This window comes from Zingiber officinale, chromosome 8B (genome assembly GCF_018446385.1).
Source record: "Zingiber officinale cultivar Zhangliang chromosome 8B, Zo_v1.1, whole genome shotgun sequence".
NCBI lineage: Eukaryota > Viridiplantae > Streptophyta > Magnoliopsida > Zingiberales > Zingiberaceae > Zingiber > Zingiber officinale.
The window spans coordinates 23,203,159-23,227,181 of record NC_056001.1 but is presented as its reverse complement, the minus strand read 5'-3'; the positions used below and the strand labels follow the sequence as shown (position 1 = coordinate 23,227,181).

General features: G+C 38.3%; 1 protein-coding gene and 1 long non-coding RNA gene across 8 annotated transcripts; one reads left to right on the top strand and one right to left on the bottom strand.

Moving 5' to 3' along the window:
• The first annotated feature begins 1,392 nt into the window (after nucleotides 1-1,392).
• Nucleotides 1,393-22,785, top strand: LOC122015242. Of its 6 annotated transcripts, XR_006120853.1 has the most exons (7): nucleotides 1,393-1,753; nucleotides 1,872-1,984; nucleotides 2,205-2,264; nucleotides 3,346-3,433; nucleotides 3,892-8,026; nucleotides 8,247-8,306; nucleotides 13,986-14,201. It is a non-coding gene; the product is annotated as an uncharacterized LOC122015242 (long non-coding RNA). The 6 variants fall into 6 exon arrangements; XR_006120858.1 differs by lacking the exon at nucleotides 3,346-3,433; XR_006120856.1 differs by lacking the exons at nucleotides 3,346-3,433; nucleotides 3,892-8,026.
• Nucleotides 21,161-22,783, bottom strand: LOC122015241 (probable protein phosphatase 2C 72). 2 transcript variants are annotated; one of them, XM_042572022.1, is made up of 5 exons: nucleotides 22,601-22,783; nucleotides 22,163-22,444; nucleotides 21,955-22,072; nucleotides 21,645-21,886; nucleotides 21,161-21,579 (listed from the first exon to the last, which is right to left on the bottom strand). In XM_042572022.1, exons 1-5 carry the CDS (start codon nucleotides 22,781-22,783, stop codon nucleotides 21,361-21,363), a joined length of 1,044 nt encoding a protein of 347 aa, XP_042427956.1. In that variant the 3' UTR covers nucleotides 21,161-21,360. The 2 variants fall into 2 exon arrangements, with proteins under 2 accessions (XP_042427956.1, XP_042427957.1); XM_042572023.1 differs by having other exon boundaries at nucleotides 21,645-21,868.
• Nucleotides 22,786-24,023: the final 1,238 nt, after the last annotated feature.

Here is a 24,023-nt window from a genome sequence, read left to right as displayed (position 1 = left end):
CCTCTATTTATAGGATAGGATAATACTTACTCATTAATAGTAAATACATTTTGAACGAAAATGAGGAGTTACATTCATAAAACGAAGAGTCACATTCATTTAAACGAAGACTCACATTCAGAATATTACAGATCGAAGGATTCATAGACATCCATAAGATATATTCATAGATACCTATTATGATATTGCCCCATTAAAAATCTTATAAGAAAAAATCCAATGGGACAAAAATCATGGTGAAGGAAAAGAGTAAAATACTTTTTCTCCCACCTCTGAATTGCATCTCTTTAAATCTCTCAATTATGTATACCAATCTTATATACCAACTTTCAATTATGTATACCAATCTTATATACCAACCTTTCAAAAGTGATGGTAGACAGTGTCTTTGTAAATAGATCTACTAAATTATCTGATGAATGAATTTATTAAATATCGATATCACCTTTCTTATGAAGATTATGCGTAAAGAATAATTTTGATGATATATATTTTGTTCGATTCCTTTTAATGTAGCCTCGCTTTAGTTGAGCAATACATGCAACATTATTCTCATATAATGTAATCGGGACATTCTTATTTAGGGATAAATCAGATGTCTCTCGAATGTGATGTATTACATATCTCAACCATACACATTCCCGACTTGACTTATGAATTGTTACGATCTCAGAATGATTATAAGATATAGCAGTAATCGTTTGCTTCATATATCTCCAAGATATGACTATGTCACTACATGTAAATACATAATTTGTTTGAGATCTACTATTATAAGGGTTAGATAAATAACCTACATCAGCATACCCAATCAATTTCGTTTCAGTATGAGGATAATATAATCTCATATCTAGAATACCCCGAAAATATCGAAATATATGTTTAATTCAATTCTAGTGTCTTCTTGTTGGAGAAGAACTATATCTTGATAATAAATTTACAGCAAATGTTATACCGGGTCTTGTATGACTGACAAAATATATTAGTGCTCCAATAGTGCTAAAATATGATACTTCAGGACCAATAAGGTCTTTGTCATTCATTCGAGGTCGAAATGAATCTTTATTAATATCAAGTGATCTTACGACCATTGGGTTACTTAATGGATATATTTTATCTATATAAAATCTCTGTAGCACCCTTGATGTATAAGCATTTTGATGAATAAATATTCTATTTTCAAGGTGCTCAATCTACAATTCAAGTCAGAGTTTTATTTTTCTGAGATCTTTCATCTCAAACTCTTTCTTTAGGTAATCTACCATTTCGAAAAGTGCATTAATAGTACTAATAGTGTTTAGGTCATTGATATATACTGCTGTTAAGTATTAAAAAAATAAAAAAAATGCAAAAGGTCTCACTGCCACCCCATACCCATCCACGTGCACCCATTCCTTTTCTTTTCCCCCTTTTCTTCTTCTCCCCATTCTTCCTTTTTCTTCTCCTCCTCTTTCTCTTCTCCAGCGGCGACGAACGACAGAGCTCTCCTGTTCTTCTTCTCCAATCTTGCAACCCCCTTCTCTTCTTCTTTTCTCTTTTGCAACGGCAACAAGCTTCCCCTTCCTTGCTGTCCTGCTTCTCGGCAGCATCGTCGGAGCTCCTCGAAGTGTGCTAGAGCTCGCCGGACCACCAGAAAAGAGGGGAAAACAAAGCCCTAGTTGCTGCCCTCTTTTCTAGCCAAGCACAGTAGCCACCGGAGCTAGCTGTGGCCTTCGCCGGAGCTCGCCAAGACAACCGGTGAAAAAGGGAAAAGGTTTTCCTTGCCCCTTCACTATCCTAGCAGCCTTCTTTGTTTTCAACCTTCCCTAACTGCCATAGTTACCTTTCGTTTTCTCCAACAGCAACCCTAATTGTTGTCCTTTTCTTGGCAGCACCGCCGGAGTTCGCCTGAGCTCGTCGAAACTAGCTGAGACAATCAGTGACAAAGGGAAAACAACCCTAGTTGTTGCCCTCTTTTTCCAGCAACTACAGTAATCCATAGAAGGTATATTTTATATATTTTATGCTAATCGAATTGTGGTTAAGATGGGTAAATAATTAGATAATAATGGAGGTGTCTTTTAGGAATGTGAAGTAGTACGAGAAAGCGAGATCAAAAAATGATCCTTTGACTTCGAGTTGTAGATAAAAATTTAGATGTTCATGTCATGGTTCTTATTAGATAGTATTTTCACTATTTGAATTATGTTGTATTATATTTGTAGACACGAGCTCGAGTGGAGCACGGTGACCTGCCGACACTCAAAGATTTTATTGTACATAAAGTGGGTACATCTCTCTTGACTCATATATTTATCCTTGTGCATGAATAAATAAATAATGAAATTATATATATTTGTCTAATTGTTTTCAAAGGGAATTAGAATGATATTACAATTAGCGAAATGAGTTAAAATAATAAAAATCATGGAGGACAAATAATTGATATTATTTCTTGTTCACATATGGGTTCATACTGGGATTAATATGGAAAGGGTTGTTTTAAAAATTAAATAAATGTTCTGAATTACTCGATACTTGTCTTTTTAACTTGCTTGACCTTTCATACTCCATACTTTTAATGATCTACCTATTGATACTTGTAGTTTTTATCTATGAACCCTAGGATGATAAATTAATAGACTTGATATAAAAAAATATTAACTTGATTGACCATTTGTTATGAAAAGAAAATAATTATGATAAATGGATAAAATGAAATCCTTAAAGTGAAATAATAAAGATGGTAATGAAGAATTAAAAAGTGAAGACTATGAGCCTAGTTTTATACCAGAGCTTTATATTAGAGTACTGGACCACCCACATGTTATTGTGGTAGCGCGGCGGCCGCAGTCCAGAGTACCTGACCGTAGACCCGAGGCGTGGTGGCGTGATGTAGCCCTCGGTCAGTGTTTATTATGTCTTCCACTGGTGAGGGCTGATAGCTCATACGTCAGATGACGTGTGCAATAGTCTTATACTCTGAGGAGGCTTTTAGCCTATACATATGACATTACACTCTGATGATATTGGCTCCAGTGATTCACTTTTTAGTTGATCTATTAGATTTACCCATGTTGATATTATACCATAGATAACATGTGCGACTGTTGATTAAATAAATAAAATTTGAGAATTGATCTTAATTGATGATAATATATGAAGACGAATTTTAATTCTAACAAATAAATGTTAGATGATCATAAATATACAATTATGTATATTATCTGAGAACTCAAAGAAGAAATAAAAGTGAAATAATAAATGATACCTCTTTGATTTCTTAAACAAGATTAAATTCATGCACATCTTTCATGATTACCCACTTAGCCATTTGACTAACTTTCTACATTCCTTGGCCTTTAGTTTTGCAGACATAGGGATCCTTTTGATATTGTAGTTGATTTTGGACTTCTATAGAGTTACTCAGAGATCTCGACGTGCTGATTTTCTGGTGTGTTTTACTTTTGTTTCGTTGTATTTACATTTTGTAATTTTATTTCAGATGTCGTTTATCTGTATAGTAATTGTAGTCTACGAATATATATATATATATATGTGTGTGTGTGTGTGTGTGTGTGTGTGTGTGTGTGTGTGTGTGTGTGTGTGTGTTATATTTCTTGGTTATTTTATTTTGACGGTTCCTAGGATTTCTTATATTATATTGTCACCGAGTGGAGTACCGGGAACTATACCCCCAAGGCATGACAATTTTATTGGCATCAGAGCTCAGTTTGCGTTTTTTGTTCATGAGTTTTGGCTTTATTTCAGGATTTTTGTTTTTAGTTTATGTAATTCCCGAGCAAAGGAATTTTATGCACGTCAAGTTGTATCTCTGAGCTATAGGATTTAAGGGTCCTTCATTGTTTTAATTATTATCTTGATTATGGAAATTTTTATTTGATTTTATAGGCAATGCCATGAGCCCGTGGTCGCGGTTGGGGCAGTAGCCGTGCTCGTAGTCGCAGCTGTGGTTGCGATAGTGGTAGTGGCTGAGGTCGCGGTAGTGCATGTCGGCGTGCCACTACTACTCAGAGGATCGATCATAATTTGGATGAGGCCCCTATCTCCCCATATGAGTTGATACCGGGAGCTCAGGTTGATCCTAGTATTAGAGTCGGTGGTTAGACTGAGGGACACATCTTGTTGCAGGATCATGTAGTCGTACCAGTCATTCCTACAGCATCCATTATCATGGAAAAGGCTCGTATTCCTTTGCTTGCTAGTTCAGCAAAGGATCGTTTTGCGCTATTCCATGGAGGCACTGATCCTTGGGTGGCACGTGTATGGTTGAAGGATATTGAGGGCACTTTTGGGTGCATGTCTTGTTCAGACACAGAGAAGATAGAGCTTGCCGCTTATCAATTTCGAGGGCAAGCATCCACATGGTGGAAGATGCAAAAGATAGTCTTTGGGGTCAATTTATCTCTTAGCAGTCTTTTCAAGAGGCGTTCGAGAGATAGTATTTTCTTGCAGTCTTTTGTATTGCTCGACGCCAAGAATTCATGAGTCTCAAGCAAGGTGATCGAAGTATGCTAGATTATAGTGCAGAATTTAACAGACTTGCTGAGTTTTGCCCATATATGGTAGCTCAGGACTCAGATCGTATGTTTCACTTTACATAGGGACTGACAACATATATTCAAATCAGGATGTCTAGATTTCCTGTTACTACTTATCGGAAGGCACTTGATCGAGCCATATTTATTGAGATGACTCAGCAGCAAGTCTCCCAAGAAAGAGAAGTCAACCGACAGACCTTGCAGAGCTCACACTCTAGACAGCAAAGTCGAGGTCGTCGACCCCGTGGCCAAGATACGACTAGAGAGTCTTCACGATCACAAAAGGTTGCCAAAGTATCGCAGGGATCTAGTCGCCCAGTCCCATCACAGCGGGGCCAGATATCTGTGAAGTATTTTCAATGTGGTGCACCAAATCACCTAGCATCAGAATGTCCACTAGATAAGAGTATATGTTTCTATTGTAAACTGCCAGGACATATGCAGAAAGATTGCACTTTGAAGGCACAACATCAAGCAAGAGGATCACAGTCTCAGCAGGCTCGACCTACCCCACGACCTCCATAGTCTCGGCAGCAAAAAGGCCCACAGAGATCTCAGCAGCCTCAGCAACGAAGTCACCCACCTGCACAGTCTGCTCAACGGCCACAACTTTACCATTTGTAGTCCCAAGTGGAGAATGAGTATCATTCAGTACCTCCACTTCAACAGTATTTGTCAGCTCCAACTCAGTAGTATTTGCCAGCTCCATCTCAGCAGTATTTGGTAGCTCCACCCCAGCAGTATCTGCTACCTCCACCCCAGCAATGTTAGCCACCATTATCTTATCAGCCTTCGACCTAGTCATACCAGCCTTCGCAGGATCAGAGTCAACCATCTTCTTCTATCCAGAGGGGTCAACCATCGGGTCTTGAGCCGGGACACGTATATGCTTTGACTCGTGAGGAGGCACAGCGAACTGAAGGATTTGTCATCCGAGGTATTATTTCAGTTTATAGTATTCCTGCGGATATATTGATAGATACGGGTAGCTCGCATTCCTTTATTTCTCCTGAGTTCGTATGCAAGATTGGGAGGGTCCCAACTCTTCGACCTTATGGATTATCAGTATTGACACCATCAGGTGGAGTATTGATGTCAGATCAGGAGGTCAAGAGTTGTCCTTTAAATTTCAATAGTCATATCCTTACAATAGATTTACAAGTGATAGAGATGACTGAATTCGATATTATTTTGGGTATGGATTGGCTGTCAGAGCATCATGTCACTGTCGATTATGTAGCCAAAGTGGTAACTTTTCAATCCTTGGATCAATCATCATGGGAATTTATTGGGATCAATGATCGAGGGGTATCTATTATCTTAGCTCTCCAGGCTTAGCAGTTGTTGGCTCGGGGATGCAAGGGATATCTCTTGTCTTTAGTGAGTTCCAATGTGGATAGTTCTGTTCGATTTTCTGATGTCCACATAATTCATGAATATCCTGACGTATTTCCTAAAGAACTTCCTGGCTTGCCACCTCGGCGACAGGTAGAGTTTGCCATTGAGTTGCTTCCTAGCACAGCTTCAATATCGAAAGCTCCATATCGGATGACACCAAGAGAACTGGAGGAACTAAAGATCCAGCTTTAGGAGTTACTAGACAAGGGTTTAATCCATCCTAGTGTTTCTCCTTGGGGTGCTCCGATGCTCTTTGTTAAGAAGAAAGATGGATCCTTAAGGCTCTGCATTGATTATAGGCAGTTAAACTCTGTAACTATCAAGAACAAGTATCCTCTACCTAGAATAGATGATTTGTTTGATCAGCTTAAAGGTACATGTGTGTACTCCAGGATTGATTTAAGATCAGGCTATTACCAGGTACGAGTTAGATATACAAATATTCAGAAGACTGCATTCTGTAGTCAGTATGGACATTATGAGTTCTTGGTAATGCCATTTGGGCTTACCAATGCTCCTACAACTTTTATGGATCTGATGAACATGGTATTCTTGGAATATTTAGACCGATTTGTTATTGTCTCTATTGATGACATTCCGGAATATTCCCGGTCAGAGGAGGAGCATGAACAATATCTCAAAATGGTTCTAGAAACTTTACGGAAGGAACGCTTATATGCGAAGTTCAGTAAATGTGCTTTTTGGCTTAGTTCTGTGGGATTTCTAGGGCATATAATCTCTAGCAAAGGGATTTTAGTAGACCCCCAGAAGATTGAAGCAGTTGACCGATGGGAACAACCAAAGTTAGTACAAAGATATTTGCAGCTTCCTTGGATTAGCCAGGCTATCGGAGATTTGTTGAGGGTTTTTCTGGTATTGTTGCACCTTTGACCCAGTTGACTAGAAAAGGGGTCAAGTTTACTTGGTCCAAGGCTTGTGAAGCAAGCTTCTAAGAGCTCAAGAAGAGATTGGTGAGTGCTCCAGTGTTAGTTATTCCCTCTGGAGATGATGGATTCATTCTTTACACGGATGTTTCTATTCAAGGATTAGGGGCAATTTTGATGCAACATTATAGAGTAGTAGCTTATGCTTCTCGTCAGCTGAAAGATCATGAGAAGAATTATCCCGTACATGATTTAGAATTAGCAACCATTATTTTTGCCCTTAAGATTTGGAGACATTATCTCTACGGTATTACCTTTGAGATATTCACCGATCACAAGAGTCTGAAATATCTTTTCACGCAGAAAGAGTTAAACCTTTGACAGATAAGGTGGATGGAGTTCCTAAAAGACTATAACTGCACTATCAACTACCACCCTGGAAAGGCTAATATAGTAGCTGATGCATTGAGTAGGAAGTCTAGAGGAGTATTGGTAATTCACAGGGTGGCAGTTACTGATCTAGTCAGACAGTTTTCAGAATTAGATTTAATTGAAATAGGGCAAACACAGTGTGGTATAATGGTCTCCTTGATCGCACAATCCCCATTGGTTGAGCGGATCAAAGAAAGCCAAATGGAAGATCAATATCTCAAATCGATAGCTAGTGAGTTGGAGTTCGTCCTCAAGTCAGAATTCTCACGTGATATGGATGGATCTCTTCGGTTCCGAGGCAGATTGTGTGTTCCTGAGGTACATCCTGTTAAGGAGGATCTCCTTCGAGAGGCCCACTGATCGAGATTTACATCTTGGTAGTACACGGATGTATCGAGACTTGAAGCGATTATATTGGTGGAAAGGTATGAAAAGAGATATTGCAGATTTTGTAGCTCGGTGTCTAGTTTGCTAGCAAATTAAGGCAGAACACCAGAGACCATTCGTGTTACTTCAGAAGATTGCAGTGCCAGAATAAAAATGGGAGCAAATTTTCCTTGCCCCTTCACTATCCTAGCAACCTTCTTTGTTTTCAACCTTCCCTAACTATCATAGTTACCTTTCGTTTTCTCCGACAGCAGCCCTAACTGCTGTCCTTTTCTTGGCAGCATCGCCGGAGCTCGCCGAAGCTAGCTGAGGCGGCCAACGACAAAGGGAAAACAACCCTAGTTGTTGCCCTCTTTTTCCAGCAACTACAGTAATCCATAGAAGGTATATTTTATATATTTTATGCTAATCGAATTGTGGTTAAGATGGGTAAATAATTAGATAATAATGGAGGTGTCTTTTAGGAATGTGAAGTGGTACGAGAAAGCGAGATCAAAAAATGATCCTTCGACTTCGAGTTATAGATATAAATTTAGATGTTCATGCCATGGTTCTTATTAGATAGTATTTTGACTATTTGAATTATGTTGTATTATATTTGTAGACACGAGCTCGAGTGGAGCACGGTGACCTGCCGACACTCGAAGATTTTGCTGTACATAAAGTGGGTACATCTCTCTTAACTCATATATTTATCCTTGTGCATGAATAAATAAATAATAAAATTATATATATTTGTCTAATTGTTTTCAAAGGGAATTAGAATGATATTACAATTAGCGGAATGAGTTAAAATAATAAAAATCATGGAGGACAAATAATTGATATTATTTCTTTCTCACATATGGGTTCATACTGTTGGTTGCTACTCGGAAAGCCTATAGGTTCCACTGTACAAAAATTTTGTACAAAGATCTGAACCTTTTCCTAGCTACCATGTGTTCTTTTAAATTAAATTTTGGATCTCCTGCGGAACTTAACGCGTTTGATCCAAAACTTAATCTATTTGTTCTTTTAGGTTTTGACTTGGATCTCCTGCGGAACTTAACACGTTCGACCCAAGTCTCCTTAAGTTATTAATTCCATTAAATATTAATTTCCATAAAAAGGGTGTTTTCGTGTTGAAAACAAGGATGGAATGGTAAAGGAAGGCTAAGTTGAAGTTTAGGTTGAGGTTTGTTTCAAATTTTGAACATTTGAACCTCAAAACTTCTAAATCTGGGTTTCCTAAAGGTTTAGGGATTCCAAGTCATTGTTGGTGCAATGACAGAAGTTACCACCATGTCTTTAGGGGGAGGGACTCTTTAAAGACATGAAAATTATTTTTCATGAACCTTGGAAGGTGGTTAACCTTCTGTTGTGAACTTGCTCAAGGTTGAGCATTTAAACTTGAAATGGGGATAAATGGGGAGTGGATATCCTCATCATTTCAAGTGGCAACTCAAGTGGTTGAAAATGCTCAAGGTTGGGTATTTGTCAACATTGAGGGAGAAGTTAAAGATAATGAAGGGTATGGGACCTTCAATATTGAGTTGATCACAATGAGTGAAATTGTGATCACGATGAGCAACTCTTCAGGGGGAGAGTCTTCAACAAATGGAGTTGTTGAAGTGTGCCCAAATTGGAGCATAGGTTGATGTGTGTCCAAAGACGGGTTGATGTGTTTTTTTTGGTGGGTTGATGTGTGCCAATAGGGGGAGAATGAAAGGAAGTAAGTTAGGTTTTCATTACCTAGAGGGAGTTTGCCCTCTTAGGGGGAGAATGAAAAGCTTAATTTATGGGTTCATTACCTAGTGGCATGAAGAAGGAGGCTATAGAATTAGCCTAACTTACATGTGGGATTGTAAGTGTTGTGGTATTGTCGAACATCAAGGGAGATTGTTGGTGCATATCCTTGGTCAAGGTGACACAGTTAACCAAGTCGAGTCTTGGTTGGGGTTTAGATGTTTGATAAGATATTGATTGAAGAAGAGTCAAGTAGGTCGAGGTTGTTCGGATACTTGATCGGGAAGTCCTAATGGAAAGTTAGGCGGATGGAAGTCCCAGTGAGTGAAGCTAGGCGTAAGGAAATCTGGTGAGTGAAGCCGGTGAAAGTCCTAGTGAGTGAAGCTAGGCGGAAGAAAATCTGGTGAGTGAAGCCGGTGAAAGTCCTAGTGAGTGAAGCTAGGCGGATGGAAAAACCTAGTGAGTGAAGCTAGGTGAAAGTCCCGGTGAGTGAAGCCAGGCAAGGAAATCCGGATGGATCGAGGATGGTCGGACATCCGGTGTTGGGAAGTCAAGTAGGTCAAGGATTGATGGATACTTGGCGAGGAAGGAAGTCCAGATGGGTCGAGGTTGACTAGACATCTAGTGGAAGTCCAAGTAGGTCAAACGAGTGACCGGATACTGCACGACGAGTAAAAGTCCAAGTGGGTCAAAGGATTGGCCGGACACTTGGTGGGGAGTCCTAGCAGTCGAGTGACCGGATGCGAGGCATGATGTACCAACAGTCGAGGTTGACCGGATGTTGGTTAGGAGGTTTGGGACTTGGTTTTGGGCAAAAACCAAGTCGGATCGATCCGTGGATCGATTCAGATGTGATCGATCGGTGGATCGATCCAAATTCTTCCCAGCGATCCACGGATCGATCCGTGGATCGATCGAGGTCCCGATCGATCGGCCGATCGATCGGGACGATGCTGCTTGGGAATGGCCGGATCGATCCGTAGATCGATCCAGCAGGTTTGGAGCTAGGCGCTGGATCGATCCGTGGATCGATCCAAGCCTCCCGATCGATTCGAACATTCGAATCGATCGGGATCCGACCGTCGGCGTTGAAGCCGCAGGCGAGCGTGGTCTTCGGCATCACTTCACAAGCTCTTCTCAGATTCATTCCAGCTCCTCCACAGCTCTCTACAAGCACGTGATCGCCAATTCTTGAAGGTTCTTGGAGGCTTTCCAAGTCAAGAGGCGGATCCATTGCAAGAGGAAGAAGTTAGGGTTAGGGTTTTCACTGCATTTCTTGTAAGCTTGTACTTAATCTTTACTACCCTTTCTTCTTCTTGTACTGAGAGTCTTGTAGGGCTTCTCCGCCCTCGGTAGTTACCGAAAAGGAGTGTTTCATAGTGGAGGGTGCGTGCGTGGTGTGGATCCTTGGACTAGTCACCTCCTTTGGAGGTGGATACCAAGTAAAATCCTAGTGTTAGCGTGGTTGTATTTGTTTCTTTATTTTCCGCTGCACATCCAAGAAGCAACAAGCAACGCCAAGCAACGAAGCGCACCGAGCGAACGCGACGAGCTATTCACCCCCCCCTCTAGCTACTTTTGGTCCTAACACCCAGTACTGACGTGGCGAGGCACATGGCCTTCTTGGATATGGGAGCAACCACCACCGACTAGACAAAACCTTTAATAGAAAGCTAATATTTAATTTCCTAAAATAACTTTAGGTTAACCAAAGAGAACAATCAAATCACAAGGAAAAGAAAGAAACAAAAGAACACAACTTCTAAAAAAAATATATTCGAAATACTAGAACGTAAGCCTCTTGTATTTGGTATTATTTCCATAAATAACTAGCATGATGCGGAAATAGAAATTACTAGTTATACCTTGTAGAAAAACCTCTTGATCTTCTATCGTATTCCTCTTCTAACCTCGGACGTTGTGTGGACAACGATCTACCAAGATGAGAAACCACCAACCACCTTCTTCTTCTCCAAGCAAGGTTCGGCCACAAAGGAAGAACTTTACCAAAGAAGAAAATCAAAATACTAACCAAGCTCCAAGAGATGCTAGCTTTCTCTCCTTCTTCTTCTTCTTCTCCGAGTAGTATCCGGCCACCACAAGAACTCCAAGGGAGAGGGAGAGGTTCGGCCACCACAAGAGGAAGAGAAGGAGATGATGGCCGGCCACACCAAGAAACAAAAGTGGGAGAGGAATAATAGATGTTGTGTCTAATGAAGGCACCCTCACCCCTTCTTTTATATTCCTTGGCCTAGGTAAATTAGGAAATTTAATTACAATAAATTTTCCTTAATTTCCTTGACATGATTTAATTGAGAAAAATAAAATAATATTTCCCCAATTAAACAATGATGGCCGGCCAAAACAATAGGAAGCAAATTGGACAAGTTTCAATCAACAATTAAAACTTTCCTTATTTGTTTCCGGAAATTTTAAAAAATAAAATTTCTCTTTAAAATCTCTTCATGGTTAATAAAAGGAAATATCTATAATTTTAATTTTATTAACATGTGAATAATTTTAAAGAGAAAATAAAACAACTCTCCAATCTACAAATAAGGAAAGAAATCTAATCTCTTTCTTTAATCTTTTGTAAATTTTTACAAGAGAGATATTTTAATTTTAATTCTCTTTTAAATTAAATCTTCCACATAATAATAAACATTAAAATTAAATTTTCTTTTTAATTAATTATGGCCGGCCCTACTAGCTTGGGTTCAAGCTAGGGCCGGCCACCTTAAACCCTAGCTTGGTTCCCAAGCTAGCTTGGCCGGCCCCCTTTAGGTGGGTATATGTGGGTATAGTACTCTATAAATAAAAGGCTACGATAGGGACCGAGAGGAGGAATTGGTTTTGGTCTCCGATAAAATTAAGCATCCCATGTTCGCCAACACACAACTTAATTTTATCAATGATAATTCATTCCACTAGAGAACTATCATTGAACTACCGCACCAATCCCAAATTACATTTTTGGGCTCCTTCTTATTATGAGTGTGTTAGTCTCCCTGTGTTTAAGATATCGAATGTCCACTAATTAAGTGAGTTACTGACAACTCATTTAATTAATATCTAAGTCCAAGAGTAGTACCACTCAACCTTATTATCATGTCGGACTAAGTCCACCTACAGGGTTTAACATGACAATCTTTATGAGCTCCTCTTGAGGACATTATCAACCTAGTATCACTAGGACACAGTTTCCTTCTATAATCAACAACACACACTATGAGTGATACCATTTCCCAATTTATCGGGTTTATTGATTCATCGAACTAAATCTCACCCATTGATAAATTAAAGAAATAAATATCAAACATATGTGTTTGTTATTATATTAGGATTAAGAACACACACTTCCATAATAACTGAGGTCTTTGTTCCTTTATAAAGTCAGTATAAAAGGAACGACCTCAAATGGTCCTACTCAATACACTCTGAGTGTACTAGTGTAATTATATAGTCAAGATAAACTAATACCTAATCACACTACGACCTTCTAATGGTTTGTTCCTTTCCATTCTGGTCGTGAGCTACTGTTTATAATTTATAAGGTACTGATAACATCATCTTCTGTATGTGACACCACATACTATGTTATCTACAATATAAATTAAATGAACAACTACAAACAAATATAGATAATTAGACCAAATGTGATTCTTTATTCATAATGAATGTTTACAAAGCTTAGGCTTTCAGTAGACATTCCAACACATACTGGGATTAATATGGAAATGGTTGTTTTAAAAATTAAATAAATATTCTGAATTACTCTTCTGTTGATACCTGTCTTTTTAACTTGCTTGACCTTTCATGCTCTATGCTTTTAATGATCTACCTATTGATACTTATAGTTTTTATTTGTGAACCCTAGGATGATAAATTAACAGACTTGATATAAAAAAATGTTAACTTGATTGACCATTTATTGTGAAAAGAGAATAATTATGATAAATGGATAAAATGGAATCCTTAAAGTGAAATAATAAAGATGGTAATGAAGAATTAAAAAGTGAAGACTATGAGCCTAGTTTTATACCAGAGCTTTATATTAGAGTACTGGACCACCCACATGTTATTGTGGTAGCGCGGCGGCCGCAGTCCAGAGTACCTGACCGTAGACCCGAGGCGTGGTGGCGTGATGTAGCCCTCGGTCAGTGTTTATTATGTCTTCCACTGGTGAGGGCTGATAGCCCATACGTCAGATGACGTGTGCGACAGTCTTATACTCTGAAGAGGCTTTTAACCTATACATATGACATTACACTCTGATGATATTGGCTCCAATGATTCACTTTTTAGTTGATCTATCAGATTTACCCATGTTGATATTATACCATAGATGACATGTGCGACTGTTGATTAAATAAATAAGATTTGAGAATTAATCTTAATTGATGATAATATATGAAGACGAATTTTAATTCTAACAAATAAATGTTAGATGATCATAAATATACAATTATGTATATTATCTGAGAACTCAAAGAAGAAATAAAAGTTGAAATAATAAATGATATCTCTTTGATTTCTTAAACAAGATTAGATTCATGCACATCTTTCATGATTACCCACTTAGCCATTTGGCTAACTTTCTAAATTCCTTGGCTTTTAGTTTTGCAGACACAGAGATCCTTTTGATATTGTAGTTGATTTTGGACTTCCATAGAGTTGCTCAGAGATCTCGACGTGTTGATTTTCTGGTTTGTTTTACTTTTTTTTTCGTTGTATTTACATTTTGTAATTTTATTTCAGATGTCATTTATCTGTATAGTAATTATAGTCTACGAAAACTATGATATATATATATATATATATATATATATATATATATATATATATATATATATATATATATATATATATATATATATATATATATATATATATATTTGATATATTTCTTGGTTATTCTGTTTTGACAGTTCCTAGGGTTTCTTATATTTTATCGTCACCGAGTGGGGTACCGGGAACTATACCCCTGGGGTGTGACAACTGCGATTATAACAAATTTGGATCTAGATCTATTAATTAATGTACATGAACATATGAGATCATTTAGATATCCTCTTTCCAACAGATATTCACTGAGACATTTATACCATATGCGTCCAGATTATTTCAATCCATATAAAGATCTACATAACTTAATCGAGTATAATTCTCGGTAACCTGAATCATATGCCTCTAGTAGTTTGAATCATTCAAGGAATTTCATGTATATGTCATTTTCAAGTGAGTCATACAAATAGGTTGTAATGTCATCCATTAATGACATATCTAATCTTTAATGAATTGTCAAACTTAACAAATATTGAAATGTCGTTGCATTCACTATAGGAGAATATGTCTCCTCATAATCAATTCTTGGTCTCTAAGAGAAACCCGAGCAACATGTTGTGCTTTATATTTGACAATTTTATTTTTCTCATTTCGTTTACAGATAAACACCTATTTATATCTGATCAGTTTTATGTCCTCAGGTGTAGGAACAATATGTCCAAAAATTTTATGCTTTGCGAGTGATTTTAATTCTGCATCAATTGTATCTTTCCACTTAGGCCAATCATTTTTTTGTATGCATTCATTAACATACTTTGGTTCAAAATCCTCGTCATCTTTTATAACATTGCATACAATATGATACACAAAAATATCACTGATGTCGATTTCATTTCAGTTCCATCTTTTTCTAGTCATAACATAATTTATAAAGATCTCTTGATTTTCAAGTACCTGGGATTATTCTAGAATCAAATTATTAATGGCTGGAGACTCCTCCGGAGTTATTACTTCCTTGTTTTGAGCCTTTATTTCCTTTATTTTTTTGAGGATTTTTATCTTTGGAACCAATAGATCTACCACGTGTCACTTGCAGTTTAGGCTCATTGACAAACTTAGATTGCCCTTTGGGGATATTGATTCTGATTGGAGCATTAGCAGTCGAAATACATGTTTTTGTCACTTTCTTTGGATCAGTAAATGCATCTGGTACTTGATTGGCTAAGTTTTGCAAGTGAATAATCTTTTGAACTTTCAGTTCACTTTTCTTTGTTCGAGAATCAAAATGAGATAATGATAACTCATGCTAGATAATTTCTTTTTCCAACTGCTTATTTTCTCCTTTTAATGTTGAAAATGTCATTTCATCAAATTAACGATTGGCAAAACATGTTGTAAATAAATTTTCTATCAATGATTCTAGATATTTAATAATAGATGGAGATTCATATCCAATATAAATTCCAATCTTCTTTGGAGACCCATCTTAGTGTGTTCTGGTAGAGCAATTGGCAGGTATACCGCATATCCAAAAATTTTAAGATGGAAAATATTCGATTCTTGATCATGAACCCATTGTAAAGGGTAGACCTTTGTTCGTCCAAGTGCTGCCAGTAAGGGGGGGGGGGGGGGGGGGGAATTGTCCTAAAAATAAAATCAATACTTTCTTTTTCTTTTCGAATTTAGTAAAGAAAAACGCGTTAATTAATCAAAAATAAAAGCATAAAATAATAGTAAGAGAAAAGAATGATTTACTTGTTTACAACCGAGAAAGTTGTTAGTACAAGACTTTGAAAGTTCCACTAAACATCTTCTTCTAGTGGAGTAGCCTCTTACAACAATTAAGTACAAAAAAGATTAGGAAAGCAGTAAACAATAGAAATGAATGTTGTTTAAATGAAGAGGATCAGAGCTCTATTTATAGTCTACTGGTCAAATATATATATTAGCTGGCATGGTAGCTCTGGACGCTTGGAGTGGGTCCAGGTGCATCCACTAGTGCATTCTATCTTCTTCACAATGGCTCTTCAATGACTTCAAGATAAAATTTTATCCTCGCCCAGGCACCTAGACCGGTCCGGGCGCATAGAGTGTTGTTGACGTGGACTTCACTGTCATCCTTGTAATAATGGCTTGCCGAGGGGCCCTTGCTGTACCAAGGTGGTCCGGGCACTCGAACCCTATCTGGGCGCTTAGAATTTGGGCGCTCAGACCTTGTTAGGGCTCCTAGACAAGTCAACATAGAATTGACTTGTCAGCCTGCTACTCCGGTCGTTTGGGTGATTCTCTAACCATCAAGAGTTGAACTTAGCCGAACCTGACTTTGACCTTTTCTCATCGAATAGTCTTCTGCTCTAGCTTCTCATCTCTCGGAAGCATCGTGCGCGTCCTTATCGCTCCACCGGTGTACTCTTTTGCAGTTTCTCGTCCCTCGAATGCATTGAGTCGGCTGACTCGCTTCCCGTACCATCCTTCTTATTCGTTGCATCTTCCACTCTACTTCTTGTGTTCCTAAGCCCCTGCACACTTAGACACAATGCATCAAAAATGTAGAGTCTAACTTAACCTGATTGATCACATCAAAACTCACCCGAGGTACTTACAACCTCATGATAATTCATAGGTCTGATGCGAATTAGTGCCATAACATGTAAAATAGCACCCCCCCCCCCCCAGTAGAAATTGAGAGTTTTGCCTTCATAAGCAAAAGTCTTATAATTAATTGAAGACATTTAATCAATGACTCTATGAGTCAATTTTGTATGTGATCATATGTTACAGGATGTTCAATATTTATTCTAATGGACATGCAAGAATCATTAAAGGATGGGAAATAAATTCTCCGGCATTATCTAAACGAATGACTTTAATTGGATAATTCGGGAAATAAGCTCGTAATCGAATAATTTGTGTAAGAAACCTCACAAATGCTTGATTATGAGTTGATAATAAACACACTTGTGACCATCTTGTTGATGCATCTATTAATACCATAAAATATTTGAATGATCCACAAGGCGGGTGTATAGGCCCGCATATATCACCTCGAATTCGTTCCAAAAACATTAAGTACGTTTTGCCTTAACCTTAGTTATTGATGGTCTTATTATTAACTTCCCTTATGAGCAAGCAGTGCACGAATTTTATTAGGAAGAAAAATCTTCTGGTTTTTCAATGAATGTTCACATGAATTTTTAATGATTCACCACATCATTATAGAGTCAGGATGCCCAATCGATCATGTCATGTGATAAAATTATTTTGCTCAACAAACTTCTAGTTTGCAATGACATATACTTCAATGATACGAATATTTGTATAATATAATTCAGATGATACTACGATTAGTTTTTCTAACATAATTTGCTTACCCAAGCTAATATTTGTAATGTATAAATATTCTCTATTGTCTTCATCCATAGTCTCAATGTGATATCCATTTCGGCGGATATCTTTAAAACTTAATATATTTCTCAGACTCAGGGGAATATAAAGAGTCATTGATAAAGATTTTTATTCCTTTGGGTAAAAAGGATGTTAGCTCTTCCAGAGCCTTCAATTATTGCTATGCTCTTGCATGTAGTGTTCACATTTATATTATTCATTATCAACGATGTAAATAATTTCTTGCTTTTAAAAAAAGGTAGATCCGCTATCTTAACGGCCCCCCTAGTGTCGACCCCACAAATATGGAGGGAAGTAAATACAGGTACATAGGCGTTAGGCACATGGTGGGGTAAGCCTTAGGTTGTCAATTCCTAAGAATCAACCTCTAGCCATTACACCAGAGATGTCATACACCCACCGTCTGCACTATGCCTTGGGGATAATTTCTTGCTTTGAAAAACAGTATGAGTTGATGCGCTATCTGCAAGGTAATCATCATTGTCGTTGATCGAGAATCCGATTTGAGAGTTTTCCATTTCTTCATGTAAAAATAATAGAATTAATATATTTAAAGAAGATATACGATAAAATAAGTAAATGAAAAATTATTATTCATGATTACCGTGGAAAAGAAAAATATTAATTCATGATCACTGAATATTATGATCAACATTATTCTTAAGTGGGAAAAAAGAAAAATATTAACTTATGATCATTGAACAGTGTGATCAGCATTATTCTCAGGCTCAACAAAAATATTTGTCATATCAAATTGAGAGATATTATCAAAATCATAATCAACTTTGTCATCATTAGAGACAAAATTTATCTCAATGACCTTCTGTCCTTTGTTTTTCACTGATTCTTGATAGTGAGCAATGAGATGTTTCGACGTACGATAGGTACGTGACCAATGACTGTTAGGGTTCAATCAAAGTCTCACATTGGAAAGATTTGATAAAGATCATGAGGTTAAAAGGATGCATGATATCTCCATTGGCATGAGGCCTTTTGGGGAGAGCTCAAGAGTAAAGTCATGAGGGTCTAGGCACAAAGTGGACAATATCATGTCATTGTGGAGATATGTGGACTTCCTTCGATCCCAACAAATGGTATCAGAGCAATGGTATAGACCAGATGCAATGTGGGGTGACCTTGAATGAAGTTGAGGGTGGGCCCAGAGTAGGTCAGGGTGACCGGATATTTGCGAGGAGGCCCGGAGCAGGTCAGGGTGACTGAATGCTCGTGGGGAGGCTCGAAGTAGGTCAGGATGACCAGATGTTCACGGGGAGCCCGGAGTAGGTCAAGGTGACCAGATGCTTGAGGGGAGGCCTGGAGCAGGTCAAGGTGATCGGATACTTGCGGGGAGGCAAGTAGGTCAGGGTGACTGGATGTTGGCAGGGAGGTCCGGAGTAGGTTAAGAGTGACAGGATACTTATGGGGAGGCCTGGAGTAGGTGAGGATAACTGGATGTTTATAGAGAGACCTGGACCAGGTCAGGGTGACCAATACTTACAGGAGACGAGTAGGTCAGGGTGATCGGATGCTCACAGGGAGACCCGAAGCAAGTCAAGGTGACCGGATATTCACGGATAGGCTCGAAGCAGGTCAAGATTGACCAGATCAAACTGCTTACGGGGAGGTCCGGACCAGGTTAGGATGACCGGATGCTTATGGGAAAAGCCCCAAAAACATGTTAGGGTGACCGGATACTCACGGGGAGGGCCGAAGCATGTCAGGATGACTGGATGCTTGCGGGGAGGCCTGGAGCAGGTCAGGGTAACCAGATGCTCGTGGGGAGGTGAGTAGGTCAGGGTGACCGGATGCTCGTAGGGAGGCCCGAAGCAGGTCAAGGTGACTGAATGTTCGCGGGGAGGCCAGGAGTAGGTAAAGATGATCAGGTGCGGATGCTTGCGGGGAGGCTTAGAGCAGGTCAGTGTGACCAAATGCTCGTGGGGAGGCCCGAACCATGAGAGTAATTGTGGTCCTTCGTTTGAGGGAAGGATTGTTAGGGTTCAATTAAAGTCCCACATTGGAAAGATTTGATAAAGATCATGGGGTTAAAAGGATGCATGATATCTCCATTGGCATGAGGCCTTTTGGGAAAAGCCCAAGAGTCATGAGGGTCTCGGCCCAAAGTAGACAATATCATACTATTGTGGAGATATGTGGACTTCCTTCGATCCCAATAATGACCTTTTATGTCACAATGGCAACATGGATTCTTCACAGTTTTATTGTATTGACCCTTTTTGGCTTCATGTGCCACTATAGTACTCTCTCTCTTTTCCATATGACGAGGGCGATCATCACGAAAATATTATCGACCACAACCACGTCCTCGTCCACGACCATAACCACGACCACGGGCGTGGCTTCCAAAGTTATATGTTGTCGCGTTCACTTTAGGGAATGGAGTAGATCACGGGCCTCATGATTTTCCATCTAAAGCTCATTGTTTTGTTCGGCTAATAGGAGGCACTAAATTAGTTTAGAATACTTCTCAAAACCCTTTACACGATATTGCTATAGAAGCACATTTGATGCATGAAAAGTGGAGAATATATTTTCTAGCATATCTCCGTCAGTAACAATTTCTCCACATAATTTCAATTGAGAAGTTATTCGAAATAATGTCGAATTATATTCTCACAGATTTAAAATGTTGCAAGCATAGGTGCAACTAATCAAGCTAAGCCTTTGGAAGGATGATTGTCTTTAGATGATCATACCTCTCTTTCAAATTGTTCCAAAGAACAAGTGGATCCTTCATAGGGAGATATTAAATTTTTAAAGCCTCATAAAGATGACGACAAAGGAAGATCATCACTTTTGCCTTATTTTGGTCGGATGCCATGTTTTTGTCTTTAATGGTATCTCTAAAATCATTTGCAACAAGGTGAATTTTAACATCTAGTGTCCACGAGAGATAGTTTTTCCGGTGATATCAAGAGCTATGAACTCCAATCTTATGAGATTTGACATGATAACTATAAAAAAAAAAAAAAAGATAAGTGCCGGAATTAAAATGATTGAAAGTTTTGAAATTACTATAGACTACCTCAAACAACTTAGTTTCCTCGGGCAATGAGAGCTTCGTGCTGATAATGTATTTACGTATTATGAAATATGATAGTAAGAAGGGATCAGAGAGAAAGAAGGAAATTCTAAATACATTTTTTGGAATGATCTTAGATACAATACAACCCTTTGTTCGTTTATAGGGTAAGATGGTATATACACATTAATGCTAAATACATTTTGAACGAAAATCATAAAATGAATAATCACATTCATTGAAACGAAAGTCACATTCATTGAATATGATTCATTCATAACCGTTTATTATATTTCAGCCGAAAGAATATTGCTGAGTCAGAATAGCTCAGCCGTGCGTGTTCAACAAATATGACAAAACTACTTTTGATCCGTTGCGATCCGATCCATTATTTGAAAACTCTTGTATGTATCTCGCTGAACTGTTCTTCATTGAATATTTCAAACCTATCAATTAAACATGCTGGTCTGTCCACTTGGTTCTTGTCCAAGCTAAACCAGAGATTCTGAATGATCTAAAACACGGTGAATTCGGTCAGTATCTGCGTTGTACAAGTAGTAACATACTGCACAAATACAACATGGTTATCATTTATCAATGAACATTATGCTATCTGATTCACATCTTCTTGAAAGCTTGCATAGGCAGGCTCAAGCTGATCAAGCACAATCCATATAATGACATTGTTGAGAGGAGTTTAAAACCTTGTTTTGTTATTGGTACAATATGCAATTAATTATATCGGCATCATCAAACACATCGATCATCTCTTCTTGTTGTTTCTTGGAAGTGAAATGCCCTCTCTTCTCTCTTGGAAGAACAAGCAAGCAGCAGTGCAATCGTCCACTTTTGCCGAAGGGAATTTGGATCTCCACGCTCTCCGCGCCGCTTCCACCAGTTTTCTCGAGGGGTCCTCGTTGCTGCTGCTGCTGCCTGACCAAACGGCGGATACAGCCTCTTCGTTCGAAAGCACGTCCCAAACCTTCAACGGCAAAATTAATTGAGAGAATTCATTCGTGAAATAAGCAACATTCACTCAATTCTCACCCCGTCGGTTGCGAGAACTAGGAAGAGATCTCTGTCCGTGAGGTGGTAATGCGAGACGTCAGGGATGGAGATGACGCCGTAATTCTTGAGGTGGAAGTCCCCGAAAGCTCTGGCCATGGCGAGCCCAGGGAAATTCTCGTTGGGCAGCCAAACACGCTGAATGTGGGGTTCGCACTTGAGCGCAAACACACGCCCATTGCTCTTCCTTATTCTCTCCGCTTCTTCTGCAGATCCAGAAATAACTAACTGATCATGCGATTAATTAAGCTTTCGCTCTCATTGAATCTTGATTTGCGACTTCAGGTCTTACGAGGTACGCTAGGCTTCAAGTCGGTAGTTAACTGGATTGCCTCGAGACGGCCATCTTCGGATACGGCCGCCATTACTGCTCTCGAATCCCCAAGGTTAGCGATAATTAGATCTTCCCCCTGTAAATATTTTGGATATATACGAATTAGAATGTTTCGAAGTTCATAAATGTAAAGGAATTGTTGTTGTTGTTGTTGCTGCATATACACCTGCTTCATGATGGACACCGATGTAGTTCCACTGTACGTGCAATCTAAATCTGGCTTGAGCATGAGCTCTTGGTCCATGGCCCTGAAAGCACTGGCGCAAGTCTCGTTCCACTCATCGAGTATCTCTGCCGATGAGACCGGCTTCTGTTTTCCCAACTCTCTGCGTTCGCCGAGTATCAAGGGAGGTAGTTGGTCTCGGACGAGCTTGCTGATGATATGACCATTTCTCCCATGGCCATCGAAGACCCCACAGAACAGTCCATCTTCTTCACCTCCATAACCCTTCAATCGATATCATAGATCAGTTTAGTACTGTCAAAGAGTCTAAATTCATGAGAAGAAACATTCTATGAAGAAGTATATTATTAGATCAGTGGATCGACAGCAATTTTATCAATTCAAGAATTTTTCTCTTTCTTTACAGGAATTCCCACATACCTCCCAGAGGATAGCAGCGTCCTGGTTCAGGCCCTTTTTCCCTTTCCGAGAACACACAGAAAGAATCCTTCTCCCCTTCGCGTCAGGGCTCAATTCATCACCCCGCCCCACATAAACTACTACTGCTTCATCGCCTGCTTGCTCCTCCTCCTCTGAGCCAGCAGAAGAGAAGCAGGTCCCCATCTCTCTCTCTCTCTCTCTCCTTGCAGAGGATTGTTTGGCACAACCACACCCTCAAATAAACAAAAAATTGTAAGAATTATTTTTTAAAAAAAAAACAAGTATGACTAAAATTTTTCAAGTTGGTTGGCAAGCTACTTGTCCTATCAGAATTGGATGGCCATGGTGAAATCCATCCTTGTCAGAAAAACATTAAAAAAAAATTAAAATGAATCAATAGTTGCCTGATGGAGGTGGATTTGGGGTAGTTCATCAGTATCTTAAGCAGAACTCCTTGTCTTTAATGCATAATCTACCTAATCCTTCTTGCTCTTTCTGCTCCAGGGGAATTTACTTGTATGAATCAAATGATTCCCGGTCAATAGTGAATCAATAATGGATGAATATAATCATTTTCTTTGAAGTAGAGAGATACATGGTGGAACCTGAATTAATAGTCATTATTCTAGTTGCATGCGTAGATCATTTTAAATTAAGAAAAAAATATATTACAATCTCGTTTACTGTTGGCCAAAGGCCATGGTTGACTTACTAATTAAATTATTAACAGTCAATCTTTATGGATGGTGTTGTTTGCTTATAACATATTTTGGTTCTACTAAATAATTAAGGACAAAATTTGCACTTGGCCTGCTCTTATTAAACTAAATGGTAGTAACAAGTAAAATCTATAAAATTTTAGAACATGTTGGAGAAAAGGATTATGAGATAAGGTAATGTTGGAAATATTTTATTTTGATTAAATCTTTCCTTATTAAGTGACACATATTTGTTAAGATTTTATTTATTCATAATTTTTTATCTTAATTAAAAGGTCATATATGTAAGATTTAAATGTGCATAATTAATTGAAATCTTATCTTAATATGTATATCATATCTTTTAATATGGTATGATTATCTCGTAATAATTTGTCATAATATTAAGGATAATTGACTTCATGAGTAATGAGTCCCTATAAATAGTAGTCTTTAGGGTCCCTAAACATACACACTTTTAAAGAATAACAATATTATTTATAGAAAATGTTTGAAGTGTTTAGAAGGCTCTAAAATATTAAGTAGCAAAAATGATGTTCAAACGTTCTTCAAATATCAATGACAGGATATAACAATCGATTTATTTTTCCGTATTCAATTATTATGTTTATTTAAAATTAAGCTTGATTTAAAAGTCTAATAGTTGGTATCAGAGCAACTTTTACTTTTAACTTGATATAATTTTCAATCAAGCATTTTTTTAT